Source organism: Salvelinus namaycush, chromosome 14 (genome assembly GCF_016432855.1).
Source record: "Salvelinus namaycush isolate Seneca chromosome 14, SaNama_1.0, whole genome shotgun sequence".
Taxonomy (NCBI): Eukaryota; Metazoa; Chordata; class Actinopteri; order Salmoniformes; family Salmonidae; genus Salvelinus; species Salvelinus namaycush.
The window spans coordinates 6998564-7015882 of record NC_052320.1 but is presented as its reverse complement, the minus strand read 5'-3'; the positions used below and the strand labels follow the sequence as shown (position 1 = coordinate 7015882).

At 38.9% G+C, this 17319-nt stretch overlaps 1 protein-coding gene across 1 annotated transcript in view; it reads right to left on the bottom strand.

The window, feature by feature from the left end:
- Nucleotides 1–1510: 1510 nt before the first annotated feature.
- LOC120059073 (tumor necrosis factor receptor superfamily member 14-like) overlaps nucleotides 1511–17319 on the bottom strand; it is a 50555-nt gene continuing 34746 nt past the window's right edge. Inside the window, exons 4-7 of the mRNA XM_039007864.1 lie at nucleotides 2546–2651; nucleotides 2172–2453; nucleotides 1986–2073; nucleotides 1511–1856 (exon numbers count right to left, since the gene is read on the bottom strand). Of these exons, the coding sequence (XP_038863792.1) occupies nucleotides 1613–1856; nucleotides 1986–2073; nucleotides 2172–2453; nucleotides 2546–2651 (720 nt within the window). The 3' untranslated portion in view covers nucleotides 1511–1612. The remainder of the gene's footprint in view (nucleotides 1857–1985; nucleotides 2074–2171; nucleotides 2454–2545; nucleotides 2652–17319) is intronic.

The window sequence follows — 17319 nt, the reverse complement described above, 5'->3', positions numbered from 1 at the left end:
AGAACATTTGTCCCGTTGCTGTGCATCAGGGCTCCCGAGTGGTGCAGCGATCTAAGGCACTGCATCCCAGTGCAAGAGGAGTCACTACAGTCCCTGGTTCTAATCCAGGCTGTATCACATCCGGCCATGATTGGGAGTCCCATAGGGCGGTGCACAATTGGCCCAGCATTATCCGGGGTAGGCCGTCAATGTAAATAACAATTTGTTCTTAACTGACTTGACTAGTTAAATAAAAGTTTCACAAAATAAAAAATGGGTAACACTGGACATACACTGCACCATTGCCTCTTGATGTTTACTCTGTGGAATTATTACAAAATGGCATTTGTGTTTTATTCCAAATTCCGTCAAGTGACTTAGACTGACCATTTGAAATCATGGACACACCTGACCTTTCCCCGGACAGAACAGACCTGGCTCCTACTAAGGTTTCCTTCATCCCCAGTATTGGAAGACAGGCTGTCTATCAAGGTCATGGCCTTTTTAATCTTTACAACACAAATGTGCCAGCCTCCAACTTTCTAGATCACATTCACCATGTAGTGGACAGAAATTGGGCCCTACTGCCTAGTCTAGTTTTCAAGCCAATGAACCACACAGACTGGATTGTTCTGATGAAAGTCCTGGAGGCTTGAATCTGTATAATATTCATAAGACACATTTTAGCTCAAATCTGGCTGAAATTCATGAACAAGCACTCTGTACCATTCTGATGTTATAGGCTACCTTACCTGTTCTTGTTCCCACAAACAGCATTGACGTTCCCTCAGTGTCTGATACCTAGTAAAAGGAAACCTCAACTCAATAAAACAAAAAGTGCAACCCTTGTGGGAATATAAATTCCTGTCAGCCGTCTCCTTACCATATTGAGTATGATAGAAAATACTGCTGTATAAAGTGGGTATTGTGGGGTTATTCATTAACATACTTCTGTAGGGATTTGTGTCTCTGGAAAAGTACAAGAATCAACATTGAGACAAAAACAAATTTAGAACTCGATAACATACACTGTTTGACAGGGGTGTTGTCATGATTTTCAGAACATTATTGTGTATTTTGTTTTATTCATCTTGTGTGATCTTGTACTGGTACTTGTGTGATCTTGTGGTCCCGTGTGGCTCAGTTGGTAGAGCATGGCGCTTGCAACGCCAGGGTTGTGGGTTCAATTCCCACGGGGGGACCAGGATGAATATGTATGAACTTTCCAATTTGTAAGTCGCTCTGGATAAGAGCGTCTGCTAAATGACTTAAAATGTAAATGTAGCTCCATTATTGTATTTTAATAATTTAGCAGACACCCTTTTCCAGAGCTACTTACAGTAGTGAGTGCATACACTTTCCATACTGTTCCCCATGGGAATTGAACCCACAGCCCTGGCATTGCAAGCGCCATGCTCTACAAACAGTTCCCACGCGGGTACTGTACTGGTCCTCCCTGTATATAGCTGCATTCTTGTGCATTTTATTTGAATCCTCGTGTTACTATTTTGTATTTATTTGTTAACTGCATCATTTAGAAGGGCTCGTAAGCAACATTTCACGGTAAAGTCTGCACCCGTTGTATTTGGCACGTGACAAATAAAATGTGATTTGATTCAGTGTTGGATGTTTCTCACTTGTTCATCTGGGCAATTAAAACAATAAATGAAACTGTACAATTCCTCCAAATAAGCTCACCGGATACAGGATCTTTTCTTTTTCTTCTAATAGCTACTGCTGTCACTGCTGCTATCACAGCTAGTACCACCACCACCACCGCAGATATTATTGCTATGGAAAGGGAGGTCTGTGGTCCACATTCAGAATCGGACCAATGAGTTCCAGGTTTAATTTGCTGAAGCTTCAAGGTATCACATCTATAATAAGAGAAATAGACCACTGATAATCAACAATTCAGTCATCTAACTTTCAGTTTTACATTATGAAAACTGTTCGCATATTGCAGTATTTGAAGGAAATAACCATTATACATGAGCCACACTTACTGTGTGTGTGGCTGGCAGGATGTTAATGATCCATCTGAATAGGTATCACCAGTACAGTCAGAACACACAGTATCTGTAGATGTTGTTCCTGCACCAACACAGGGTGAAACTCATTAAGGATGTGCTTAACTCATGATTGCATAAATCATTCACCGATGTCAATGGAAGATTTGCATGAAGACCAACCTGTGTGACTGATGTATTGGCCAGGTTTACAGCTGCTGTGTCTCTGGGCTGCTCTACAACCATCCTTAGTTGGGTCTAGACAGTAGAACCCCTCCAGTGTCTCACAGACAGTGTCTGATGAAGGTCTACATGGCTGCTTTACCGACAAACCAAAGCCTGGGTCACAGTTGGTACACAGTATGCATGCTGTAAGACCATTGGGTTCATCAAGGAAAGTGGAGTCGGTACAGGGGGCACAGGAAGTACTTGAAAATTCTGTACAGTGTTTATGTACCCGGTTTCCTGTGGGATAGAAGGTGAGTGTCATGGATTGATTGGTATTGGAATGTATTTTCTTCATAATAGTCCATATAGTATACAGAGCTGGTCTTTACCTGGAGAACACATAGGACAGCATTCAACACCTGTTCTGTACTCTGCTCTACCACATGCACTAGAGCGCTGAATGGTTAGAAGTGTCAAAATGATAGCTAGGTTCATCTGTAAATACAGAAAAATAACACATTACCACTGTTGAACAATAGGGGGGGGTCACACATTGACTAAGCAGGGTTGAAGAGAGTTTTGGGGTTAAGGTAGAGATGAGACGGGAGGAGAGTTCAGATTGACAGTGTAAATAGAGAGAAAGCATAGTTAAGATTTCCATGTTTTCATCATACATTCAGTAAGTAAATGTAAGTGACATTAGTAATTTACTCAGGTCGATTTTTTTCCAGAGAAAAGTTTTATATTGATAATTTGTTTTTGAAAGGCCATGCCCCTTACTAGAAGATTTGACTGTTAAAAGACAATTTTCAAAACAAGAATTCAACCAAAAGTGCCGTGTTCAAATACCCAGACTTGCATTTTAGGTATGCGAAAATATAATGTTTAATGGTATGTGACATTTTCTTGCTTTAAATTCCAGGATGTTATACTAATTTAGGCTTTTCATCCAGTAGAATTAGAGAATCGTCTTTCCAGGCCTACGTGTTTGACAACAGTTGATAATGAGACGAGGGGATGCGATGTACCCAAATGAACAAAATGGCAGGAATCAACACAATTGTGTATTATATGGCCCATTCTCAATATGGGTGAGCCCAGTATGTTGCTTACTGCATTCATTTATACTAAACTTTACACTGTAAATAGTATGGAGTAAAATGAGGACACAGTATGTAGCCTAGTTTTAATAAGTAGTATTAGGAAATACAGATTTCAGACACAGCCCGTGTGTATACTCTGAGCATACTATCTGGTGCCAAGTTCTGCTGTACCATGAAATGATGCCAAGCTACGAAGCGTTACAAAACCGAAACGTTTAACTTACTATCCATATCAAGCTTTGAAACTGAGCCATGGTTCTCCAATTCCAATCACCTTCTATTGGACGATGCCTTTTCGTTGTCACGACCCGAATGCCAATCACCAAACGAAAGGACTCCCCTTCATCTACACTGATCGAAGTGGATTTAGCAAATTACATCATTAGGGGATCAGATCGTTCACCTGGTCAGTCTCATGGAAAGGGCAGGTGTTCCTAATGTTTTGTGTTCAGTGAAAACGTTTTTGGTCATATTGCCAGAAGATTCCACCCAAACCCTACTGTTAAGCTGGTTTACACTGAGCTGCACTGGGGTCAGAGTGCAACCATGGTCACATAGAGCCCCACAGTGGAGGTGTCATAAGGTGACTTTTATCAATATATTTGTCTCTATTTACTCTCAGATTCGAAAATGCTAATTAGCATCAAAGTAGACATCATGCAAAACTACAAATCCCTGCAAGCTCCTGCAAGTCATCTCTAGCTGACACCTTTGCTAACAGGTATTGTGTACATTTAAAACTTTCACAAGACAGTTCACAGAATTATCCATTTAAAGACATTTTGACATTTATTCCTTGCTACATTTAGCTAACATTAGATAGTTAATCCAGAGATTCTAAGCTTTGCCTCGATTCGGCAGTCTCATCCAGATCATTATGGCATTTGTAGTTCTTAATGATAGCCAAATTAGCAGCTAGTTAGCATTTCATTTTGGGGGGGTAAATACAGGTGTAGATATTGATAAAAGTCACCTTGTCCTAGAGAGATTTACAGTTATCAAAACGTCACGTCAGGATAAGCCTACATGAAACACAGCCGTTATTTTAAGTGTTTCTAAAATCTCCTATGGGAAAAATGAACGGACGTCAGGATAAGCCTACATGAAACACAGCCGTTATTTTAAGTGTTTCTAAAATCTCCTATGGGAAAAATGAACGGTGGAAAAACGATTGGAACCATTTTCCTGTTTGACCGCTAGGATTTATGGGTATTATGACTCATACGGTGGTACTCTATAAAAGACAACGTAGAGCCGGCCCGAGATGTGGGTCAGAAAATTTACCTCAATGCAGGGATGGGATATGCCACTATACTCATTGCATTGAACAACAAAGGAGCTGATTGGCTGACACTGCCATTCCAAAATGCTACAGTGGCTGGCTACTGCTCGCTAGCATTAGGAAGCCACTGCTCGCTAGCATTAGGACGAAAAGGGCAGTTGAAAAGTATTTTAAATCTTCTCGATGTATCAGTGTGGATAAAAGTAAAATTTGTAGTACAGAGGCATATCCCATCCCTGCATCGAGGTATGTCTTCCAACCCATATCTTGCACCGGCTCCACGGTGTCTTAACATAACCATGATTGCGTTCTGACCCCAGTGCAGCTGTGTAAACAAGCGTTACTGCAGGGCCAGAATCTTCTGGCAAGATTACTAACAAAATGTACATTGAGTGTACAAAACATTAGGAAAACCTGCTCTTTCCATGACAGACTGACCAGGGTAAAAGCTACTGTTTGATCACTTATTGATGTCATCTGTTAAATCCACTTCAATTAGTATAGATGAAGGGAAGGAGAGGTAAAATAATTATTTTTTAAGCCTTGAGACAATTGAGACATGGATAGTGTGTGTGCACCATTCAGAGGGTGAATGGGAAAGACAAAATATTTATACTGAACAAAAATATAAAAACACAACAATTCCAAAGATTCTACTGAGTTACAGTTCATATAATGAAATCAGTCAATTTAAATAAATTCATTAGGCCCTAGTCTATGGATTTCACATGTCTGTGAATACAGATATGCATCTGTTGGTCACATACACCTGAAAAAAAAGCAAGTGGATCAGAAAACCAGTCAGTATCTGATGTGACCATCATTTGCCTCATGCAGCATGACACATCACCTTCACATTGAGTTAATCAGGCTGTTGATTGTGGCCTGTGGAATGTTGTCCAACTCCTCTTCAATGGCTGTGCAAAGTTGCTGGATATTGGCGGGAACTGAACACGCTGTCATACACGTCGATCCAGGGCATCCCAAACATGCTGAATTGATGGGCATGTCTGATGTGTATACAGGCCATGGAAGAACTGGGACATTTTCAGCTTCCAGGAATTGTGTACAGATCCTTGCGACATGGGCAGTGCATTATCAAGCTGAAACATGAGGTGATGGCGGCGGATGAATGGCACGACAATGGGCCTCAGGATCTTGTCACTGTGCCTCTGTGCATTTAAATTGCCATCGATAAAATGCAATTGTGTTCATTGCAGGGCTGGGCGATATGGCCTAAAAATCATATCTACATTTTTTTATTATTTTTTAAACTTATGGGCAATTGATAATATATATTTATATATTTTTTGTATTTATTTTTTATGTTATCTAAATAAGCTTGTAGTGTTGGTCCTATGTTTCATAAGCTGAAATAAAAGATCCCAGAAATGTTCTATATGCACAAAAAGCTTATTTCTCTCAGATTTTGTGCACAAATTAGCTTACATCCTTGTTAGTGAGCATTTCTCCTTTGCTAAGATAATCCATCCACCTGACAGGTGTGGCATATCAAAAAGCTAATTAAACAGCATGATCATTACACAGGTGCACCTTGTGCTTGGGACAATAATAGGACACTAAAATGTGCAGTTTTTTTACACAATGCCACAGATGCCTAAAGTTTTGAGGGAGTGTGCAATTGGCATGCTGACTGCAGGATTGTCCAACAAAGCTGTTGCCAGATAGAGAAATAAACATTAAATTATCATAAACCGCCTGCAACGTCATTTTAGACAATTTGTCAGTAGGTCCATCTGGTTTCACAACCGCAGACCACATGTAACCACACCAGCCCACTAGATGTTGGAACATTGCTGCAGGGACTTGCTTCCATTCAGCCACAACAGCATTAGTGAGGTCGGGCACTGATGTTTGGCGATTAGGCCTGGCTCGCAGTCGACGTTCCAATTCATCCCAAAGGTTGAGGTCATGGCTCTGTGCAGGCCAGTCAAGTTCTTCCACACCGATCTTGACAAACCATTTCTGTATAGACCTTGCATTGTGCACGGGGGCAATGTCATGCTGAAACTGTAAAGGGCCTTCCCCAAACTGTTGCCACAAAGATGGAAACACAGAATCGTCTGGAATGTCATTGTATGCTGTAGTGTTAAGATTTCCCTTCACTGGAACTAAGGGGCCTAGCCCGAACAATGAAAAACAGGCCCTCTAGCAGTGCAGAAATTTGAGGAACTGACTTGTTGGAAAGTTGGCATCCTATGACGGTACCTCAATGAAAATCACTGAGCTCTTCAGTAAGGCCATTCTACTGCCAATGTTTGTCTACGGAGTGATGAGTGGTGGGAAGGTGGAGGTCCAGAGGGGTTTTTCCATAAAACATGAACGCGCTAGAACTAATCAAGAAATAACGGTGACAAAGTACAAGAAAACGACTTTAGGCGCTCTAGATACATTTGTTCGGGAGGTGGGTTAAACTGCATTCTAATGACTTTTCTTATGGAAAACCATAGCATGCTCAGTGGAAATATGAAATGGAAGTTATGGAACTCCCTCGCGTGCTTATGTTATGGGAAAAATACCAAAATGAAAATTACAATAAAAGTGGAGAATGATAGGCTACATTTGCATCCGTTGGCCATTAAGTAGGCTATTAATTCATGTGCCATTGTAGACTACTGTAACCTACCATTTGATACAATAAATATGTTGAAATTACGATATCACTGGAGTCATTTGACATCCATTTGTGCCACTTGTGTAGGCTACCTGCAATAAATAGCCTATAACTTAAATGTGTTGTTGTTGTAGCCTTGTATTATTATGCAATTATTAATAGCCATGTTTAGTTAATGAAATTGGAAGTTATCAATTGTGATCATGGTCACAGTTCTATCACAATTGCCGATCAGCTGTTATTAGAATGCATTAGATTGACGTGAACAGTCAGTCAGATTAGGCTACAGGTTAAAAAAAATAAACCCTTTAAAAAACACTAGCTGTAGGCCTATTCAGTTCATATCCATATTATTAATATATGATTCAGTGATTGAATATAAACTTATTCCAGCAGGCTATTGGACAACAGAAGCACTTCTTACCTCGAAATGGCCTCACTATTCATGTTGAATAAATGAGTCTGTCAATTTGAACAAAACAAACGGCTAAATAGTTCATTTTACATCCTGCCAATTCTACTGTAAACTACCAGGGGCTATAGGCTACCAATTGCCGATCAGCTGTTATTAGAATGGATTTGATTGACGTGAACAGTCAGTCGGATTAAGCTACAGGTAACAAAAAAAGCCTAGGCCTATTCAGTTCATATCCATATGATTAATATATGATTCAGTGATTGAAATTATGACCCCCATCCTCAGTAGCCTATTCCAGCAGGGCACCAGAAGCACTTCTTACCTCCAAATCGCCTCGCTATTCACGTTGAATAAATGAGTCTGTCAATTTCAACTAAGCAAGATGCTAAATCATTCATTTTACATCATGCCTAGGTTACTGTAAGCTATCGGGCTATAGACTACCTGCATCTAGCAACCTAAACTGCGTTGCGTCGTGCCTTACTGCTTAAAAATAGCAGTCAAACGTGCAGTGGTGTAAAGTACTTAAGTAAAAATACTTTAAAGTACTACTTAAGTAGTTTTTTTGGGTATCTGTACTTTACAATTTATATTTTTGACAACTTTTACTTTAACTTCACTACATTCCTAAAGAAAATATTGTACTTTCCCCCCATACATTTTCCATGACAACCAAAAGTGCTCGTTACATTTTGAATGCTTAGCAGGACAGGAAAATGGTCAAATTCACGCACTCCCTACTGCCTCTGGGCTGGCGGACTCACTAAACACAAATGTATCTTTTGTGAATAATGTCCGAGTGTTGGAATGTGCCCCTAGCTATCCGTACATTTAAAAAAAAGGAAATGGTGCCGTCTCCATTGCTTAATATACTCTTAATTTTGATACTTAAGTATATTTTAGCAATTACATTTACTTTTGATACTGAAGTATATTTAAAACCAAATACTTTGACTTTTACTCAAGTAGTATTTTACCGTCTGACTCACTTTTACTTGAGTAACTTTCTATTAAGGGATCTATACTTTTACTCAAGTATGACAATTGGGTACTTTTTCTATCACTACAAACAAGTTAAATCGACATTAATTGATGAAAAATTATCTGGCGAGTTTAATGAGGGCAAATTTTTATTTCTATTGTGACATATTTAAATTCCTTTTAGACACATTAGTTCGTAAGAATTATTGTTTTGATGGAAAACCGAATTTAACTTCTTACGTTGTTACAATTTACTTTGATATTCCTTCTTAATTCGCTCAATAACGTTATAGAAAAAGGGTTTATTGGCGAAATGTGGCAACTCGTCTCTTGCTGCGAAAACACAAATTTGGGCTAGTTTTTAGGCCTTGTGGGCAGGTTTTGAGTGGTTATTGTGCTACAAATTTTAGCAGGACCTGGTAACCCTGCCTGTACTAGGTAAAACAACACTGTCCATCCAGCCTCTTGGTGTTTGTCTTTCATCATACATGTAGATAGCCTAATAAAGTAGCTAGGCTAGCATAATGAAGGTACAATGTAGATAAGCTACAAAACAGCTTGCCCTATTTACTAACTTAAAATAATACTTTAGTTGGCAACGTAAGCCCCTTAACCCTCGTTTTTTGATCGAGTTTGCGAGTGTACAATTATGTTCAATCCGGGGCCTGAAACGCCCCATAATTCAATTCGCGATGATTGTACATCCGCTAAGAAGAGTCAGCCAAAACTTAAACCAGGTTTCGTGTGGAGAATAAACTACACATCAAAGAGGCTCTCACTCCAGAAGATGCTGCTGCAAGGGGAAAAAAGGCTAGAGAAAAAGGGAAGAGAGCATTTTCAGTGGCCCTTTTGCATTTATCGATGGAAAGAAGCTCGATTGCCAGGACATCAAATGAATGTCATGAGATTACTGAATGTTTTGAAAACACTGTGCTCAGGTATATACAGTAGCTACATTAACCTGAAATGGATGTCCTCTTCTTTCTAAGTCAAATGAAAACGTTAACCTTTCTGAACCACCCATCCCGGATCCGGGATAATTGTCATCAGAAACGCTGACTAGCATAGCGTAGCATAGCGCCACAGGTAAATAATATTACTAGAAAATATTCATATTCATGAAATCACAAGTGCAATATTGCAAAACCCAGCTTAGCCTTTTGTTAATCCACCTGTCGTCTCAGATTTTGAAATTATGCTTTACAGCGAAAGCAATACAAGCGTTTGTGTAAGTTTATCGATCGCTCGACAAAACAATAAGTACACTTAGCATCAGGTAACTTGGTCACGAAAATCAGAAAAGCAATCAAATTAATCGTTTACCTTTGATGATCTTCGGATGTTTTCACTCACGAGACTCCCAGTTAGACAACAAATGTTCCATTTGTTCCATAAAGATATTTTTTATATCCAAATACCTCCGTTAGTTTGCTGCGTTATGCCCAGGAATCCACCGGAAAGAGCGGTCACAACAACGCAGACAAAAATTCCAAATTATATCCATAATGTCCACAGAAACATGTTAAACGTTTTTTATAATCCATCCTCAGGGTGTTTTTCAAAAATATATTTGATAATATATCAACCAGGACAGTTGGCTTTTCACTAGGACCGGGAGTAACAATGGCTGCCTTTCCCTTTTGCGCACAACTCACTCTGAGAGCCCCCACCTATCCACTTACGCAATGTGGTCGTTCACGCTCATTCTTCAAAATAAAAGCCTGAAACTATGTCTAAAGGCTGTTGACACCTTAGGGAAGCCATAGAAAAAGAAGTCTGGTTGATATCCCTTTAAATGGGCAATAGGGATGCATAGGAACAGAGAGGTTTCAAAAAAAGAGGGACTTCCTGATTGGATTTTCCTCCGGTTTTCGCCTGCAATATCAGTTCTGTTTAACTCACAGACAATATTAAGACAGTTTTGGAAACTTTAGAATGTTTTCTATCCTAATCTGATATTCTAGTTTCGGGGGCTGAGAAATAGGCAGTTTCAAATGGGTACGTTTTTTAGCCAAAAACAAAAATACCGCCCCCTAGTCTTAAGAAGTTTTAAGAGTTAGCTAAATTACTTGAGTTAAGTTGGTGATTTTTACATTCACCCCATTCTATATCACCAGGTTTGTAAATGTGAATACGGGTTCATCATATTGATCGCACTGTAAATACCTCAGTTTAGGGTAGTTCAGTACTTTCTCTAAGCTCAGGTTTCCTTATTAGCTCCTTAGATTACTAGTTCAACTAGTTAACCAGTTATTCATATCACTACTGTATTTGTCTTCTTATTTTTATTTGATTTTTGTCAGGTTATGCAACGTTTTGAATTCAATGCACTACATATTGTATCTCTGATGCCAGGGGTTTACAAAACATACCTAAAAGAAAATCACTATTTTTATTTTGTAAACACTCTAAATGCAGATTTCATTCTACTCCAGGAGACTCAGTCCTGCGATTCAGATTCTAGTTTTTTGTAAATCACAATGGGGACATACTGTTTATTATAGTCACGGGTCTAACCACTCAGCTGGTACTATGATACTGCTTCATAAGTTTAGAGGTGATATTTCAGAGTCTTGTATGTCCAGAGATGGGTTATATTGATCTCCGAACTACATAATGATTGTTTTATTATATACAATGTATTTGGGTACAACTCTTACTCCTCAAAGAATACTTTATTTTTGGATCTTGCTAATAAGCTTACTGAGCTGCAAAACAAGTATACAAATGCATGGCTTATAACACCTGATAACTCTTCAGATAGATTTCCACCTAGAATAATAGCTAAAAGTCTCAGAATAGTGACATCATCACCTAATTTTGCAGTAAACTGACAGTGATCGATACATGGCGATTCTTTAATGTGAACTCAAACGAATACACCTGGTGTTATAGGTCAATGACGGCCAGGTCCAGAATGGATCTGTTTCTCATTTCTCCCCCCACTTTTACAGAATGTACAAGAAGTAAATCATAAACATGCTCCTTTGACTGATCATAAAATTATATTCTTGAAGTTAGAATGTTCTGAAAAATCTAGTGGCATTCGAGGATACTGGAAACTGTCACGTGTGCTCCCTCTCCGGCCTCTAGGTCACCAGGCTGCTCGTTATGGTGCACACCTGTCACCATCGTTGCGTGCAACAGCGCATTATGACACTCACCTGGACTCCATCACCTCCTTTATTACCTGCCCTATATATGTCACTCCCCTTGGTCCCTTCCCCAGGCGTCATTATTTCAGAAACTTAATAATTCACTCCTAAATGATCCAGTCTTTAACAAGAGTATAAAGAACTTGATCATAGACTCATTTAACTCGAATGATTTAAAACCAAAGCATGGAAGTAACTGGGAAATATTTAAATTCAAGGTAAGGTCTATTGCCATTACAACACAGTAAGGAACTAAAGAAGCAAACATTTTTGAAAGAAGATGAAAGAAGAAGCTTATGAATACATGTAATGTTCTTTTAGAAAACGGTTCCCTTTCAACAGAGGAAGAAACAGATTTGATCTCGAATAGAACTAGATCAAATGTGAATTTATTTAGCTAAAGGGGCTTTTATTACATCTAGAGCAAAATCGGTCGACGAGGGTGAGAAACACAAGATATTTTTTTGATAAATATATATATATTTATTTTTTTTCTTGAAAAAGAACTATAAGAGAATCTCTTTCTGCCTTAAATATTGACATGACCTTGTGTAAATACCCAACTTTGTGTATTCTTTCTATGAAAATGTGTATAAATCAAATTTGAATGGGATTGAATGTGTACATTTTATAAAACATGGTCATGTTCCAATGATTTCTGATGAGTTCAAGTCCATATGTGATGAGGAGTTTTCTATTGTAGAGATTAGAGACGCTCTTAAATCTATGAAGGGAAAAGCACCTGGAACAGATGGTCTTTCTGTAGAAATTTTATTTACACTTTTGGGAACATTTAGAGGGACCAGTATTCAACATGTTCCAGGAATGTCTAGCTAAAGGTGAGATGATTACTACCATGAAACAAGGGATTGTTTCCTTAATACCAAAACCTGATAAAAGATCCCCTTTTCATAGATAATTGGAGACCTATTACATTATTAAATACAGATTACAAATTCATTAAAAAATAATAATAATTAACCTTATTTTACCAGGTAAATTGACTGAACACATTCTCATTTACAGCAACGACCTGGGGAATAGTTACAGGGGAGATATGGGGGGGATGAATGAACCAATTGAAAGCCAGGACACCAGGGTTAACTCCCCTACTCTTACAACAAGTACCATGGGATTTTTAGTGACCACAGAGAGTCAGGACACCCTTTTAACATCCCATCTGAAAGACAGCACCCTACACAGGGCAATGTCCCCATCACTGCCCTAGGGCATTGCAATAAAACAATTTTGACCAGAGAAAAGGGTGCCTTCTACTGGCCCTCCAAAAACCACTACCTCAGCATTTGGTCTCCTATCCAGGGACTGACCAGGACCAACCCTGCTTAGCTTCAGAAGCAAGCCAGCAGTGGGATGCAGGGCGGTATGGTGCTGGCTAATCAGCTGTAACATTAGGTTCGTTTTTAGACTTGATTGATTACGCTGATTCAGTTGACTCGAAGGCTATTTTATTCCTTGACAAATTCCTAATACATTCGTTGTACACTTTTGGAGGATGCTTCCCTTTTGGAATGGAGCCTACGACTAGCTTTCACTTATTTTTTAGGGTATTTCCACCAGGGTCACCAGACCTAGTCTTTCCCCTAATGATTTTGGCTGCGTTCCATAAAAGGAGATGTTTTTCATATAGCTGGCTTCACATGCTATTTATTTGTGATTGGACAATATTTGCATATAGTTTGCATATTGTTATTTGACGTTATTTGTATTGATTTCAGTCGAGGAAATGTGGGAGATAAGGCGTCTTCAAGAGAGGCTTACCATCTCTCTCTGGCTGCAGACCAGGATAAAGAAAGTACGTATGTAATATAGCTTAGTAAATCTGTTCAAATCACACATCACAAACACTTACTTTTTCATACACAAAACAGATTAATTCAATACTTATTTTTGCCACAGGAGATGAAACGTTGTCGTTTTGAGGAGTGGGAGAGCAGGCAGAGGAAGGAAGGATTTCACCAAGTTGATGCCATCTGTGTATTATGTAAGGGATAAACGCAGACGTTCTGTACATTACCTTGGAAATAATGGACAACGCAGCGGGACAAGGTGGAGCCGAGTCACTTTGGGGAGTTCATTTTTCCAAGGTAATGTACAGAAAGGAGGCGTTTATCCCGTTTATACCAGTTGCCAAAGATAACAATACTAAAGCACACATTTATCGGCAGAAATCCTGCTGTTACTGCTACTATGCACTGGCTTCTTAGAAAATATATGTAGTGTTGTTCTGTTTGTATTGTAATTTGAAATGTTCTAATAATACAACATTAAAATAAAACAATCAAATAATATAAATCGTAAAACCAACATTAATATGCAGAAGTCAACATACAAGTGTAAGTAAAAACAAATGTAAATAAGTTAGAAATTGTGCTACTAATGCACATGACGTCTCAAACACGTATCATAAAAGTGATGTTCATGTTTGGTTAGCTTTTGGAAACGTTAGCCTGCGCACATTACTTTTCCTGACATCACACTTATACATTGTACTTTTCGATTTACCTGATATAGTAGGATGGCTAACATTCGATGTCTGCGGATGCGTTGTCTTCTTGCCAAAATAAGAAATGCAATCATAATTGACTAGCGCTTATAAGGCACACACACACACAACAGTTCCATGATGACTAAAAGCAAGATCGTGGGATGAAATAGTGTTTGGAAATTAACCTACGACTGACTAGTTTACACTTGTTTTTAGGCTCTTTCCATCAGGGGTTTCCATATCCGCTGACGTCACCAGACCTAGTCTTTTTCCCCTAATGATTTTGGCTGCGTTCCTTAAAATTAGATGTTTTTCATATAGCTGGCTTCACACGCGATTTATTTGTGATTGGCCAACATTTACATATAGTTTGCATATTGTTATTTGACGTTATTTTGTATTGATTTCAGTCTCTAGAGGAAATGCGGGAGATACGGCGTCTTAGGCTTCAATCAAATTTCAATCAAATGTATTTATAAAGCCCTTACATCAGCTGATATCTCAAAGTGCTGTACAGAAACCCAGCCTAAAACCCCAAACAGGAAGCAATGCAGGTGTAGAACATCTCTCTCTGGCTGCAGACCAGGAGAATGTACGTATATAATATAGTTTAGTAATCTGTTCAAATCACACATCAAACACTTACTTTTTCATACACAAAACAGATTAATTTAATACTTATTTTTGCTACAAGAGATTAAACGTTGTCGTTTTGAGGAGTGGGAGAGCAGGCGGAGGAAGGAAGGATTTCACCAAGTTGATGCCATCTGTGTATTATGTAAGGGATAAACGCAGACGTTCTGTACATTACCTTGGAAATAATGGACAACGCAGCGGGACAAGGTGGAGCCGAGTCACTTTGGGGAGTTCATTTTTCCAAGGTAATGTACAGAAAGGAGGCGTTTATCCCGTTTATACCAGTTGCCAACGATAACAATACTAAAGCACACATTTATCGGCAGAAATCCTGCTGTTACTGCTACTATGCACTGGCTTCTTAGAAAAAATATGTAGTGTTGTTCTGTTTGTATTGTAATTTGAAATGTTCTAATAATACAACATTAAAATAAAACATAATCAATTTATAAAGCCCTTCTTACATCAGCTGATATCTCAAAGTGCTGTACAGAAACCCAGCCCAAAACCCCAAACAGCAAGCAATGCAGGGGTAGAAGCATCTCTCTCTGGCTGCAGACCAGGAGAAAGCACGTAGTGGGGCAAAAAAGTATTTAGTCAGCCACCAATTGTGCAAGTTCTCCCACTTAAAAAGATGAGAGGCCTGTAATTTTCATCATAGGTACACTTCAACTATGACAGACAAAATGAGAAAAAAAAATCCAGAAAATCACATTGTAGGATTTTTAATGAATTTATTTGCAAAATATGGTGGAAAATAAGTATTTGGTCAATAACAAAAGTTTTTCTCAATACTTTGTTATATACCCTTTGTTGGCAATGACAGAGGTCAAACGTTTTCTGTAAGTCTTCACAAGGTTTTCACACACTGTTGCTGGTATTTTGTCCCATTCCTCCATGCAGATCTCCTCTAGAGCAGTGATGTTTTGGGGCTGTTGCTGGGCAACACAGACTTTCAACTCCCTCCAAAGATTTTCTATGGGGTTGAGATCTGGAGACTGGCTAGGCCACTCCAGGACCTTGAAATGCTTCTTACGAAGCCACTCCTTCGTTGCCTGGGCGGTGTGTTTGAGATCATTGTCATGCTGAAAGACCCAGCCACGTTTCATCTTCAATGCCCTTGCTGATGGAAGGAGGTTTTCACTCAAAATCTCACGATACATGGCCCCAATCACACATCACAAACACTTACTTTTTCATACACAAAACAGATTTATTCAATACTTATTTTTGCCACAGGAGATGAAACGTTGTCGTTTTGAGGAGTGGGAGAGCAGGCGGAGGAAGGAAGGATTTCACCAAGTTGATGCCATCTGTGTATTATGTAAGGAATAAACCCAGACCTTGGAATTACCTTGGAAGTAATGGACCACGCAGCGGGACAAGGTAATGTACAGAAAGGCGTTTATCCCGTTTATACCACAGTTTCCAAAGAGAACAATACTAAAGCACACATTTATCGGCAGAAATCCTGCTGCTACTGCTACTATGCACTGGCTTCTTAGAAAAAATATGTAGTGATGTCCTATGTTTTGTTGTATTGTAATTTGAAATGTTCTAATAATACAACATTTAAATAAATAAATAAAAATATATATATAAATCTTAAAACCAACATTAATATGCAGAAGTCAACATACAAGTGTAAGTAAAAACAAATGTAAATAAGTTAGAAATTGTGCTACTAATGCACATGACGGCTCAAACACGTATCATAAAAGTGATGTTCATGTTTGGTTAGCTTTTGGAAACGTTAGCCTGCGCACATTACTTTTCCTGACATCACATTTATACATTGTACCTTTCGATTTACCTGATATAGTAGGATGGCTAACATTCGATGTCTGCGGATGCGTTGTCTTCTTGCCAAAATAAGAAATGCAATCATAATTGACTAGCGCTTATAAGGCGCACACACACACAACAGTTCCATGATGACTAAAAGCAAGAGCGTGGGATGAAAGAGTGTTTGTGATGCAGTCGACCATCTTTATTTAACCAGGTAGGCCAGTTGAGAACATGTTCTCTTTTACAACTGCGACCATGCCAAGATAAAGCAAAGCAGTGCGACACAAACAACAACACAGAGTTACACATGGAATAAACAAGCGTGCAGTCAATAACACAATATATATTTTTTAAGTCTATATACAGTGTGTGCAAATGGCGTGAGGAGGTAAGGCAATAAATAGGCCATAGTAGCGAAGTAATTACAATTTAGCAAATTAACACTGGAGGGATAGATGGGCAGATGATGATGTGCAAGTAGAAATACTGGTGTGCAAAAGAGCAGAAAAGTAAATAAAAACAATATGTGGATGAGGTAGGTAGATTAGATGGGCTATTTACAGATGGGCTATGTACAGCTGCAGCGATCGGTTAGCTGCTCAGATAGCTGATGTTTAAAGTTAATGAGGGAAATATAAGTCTCCAACTTCAGCGATTTT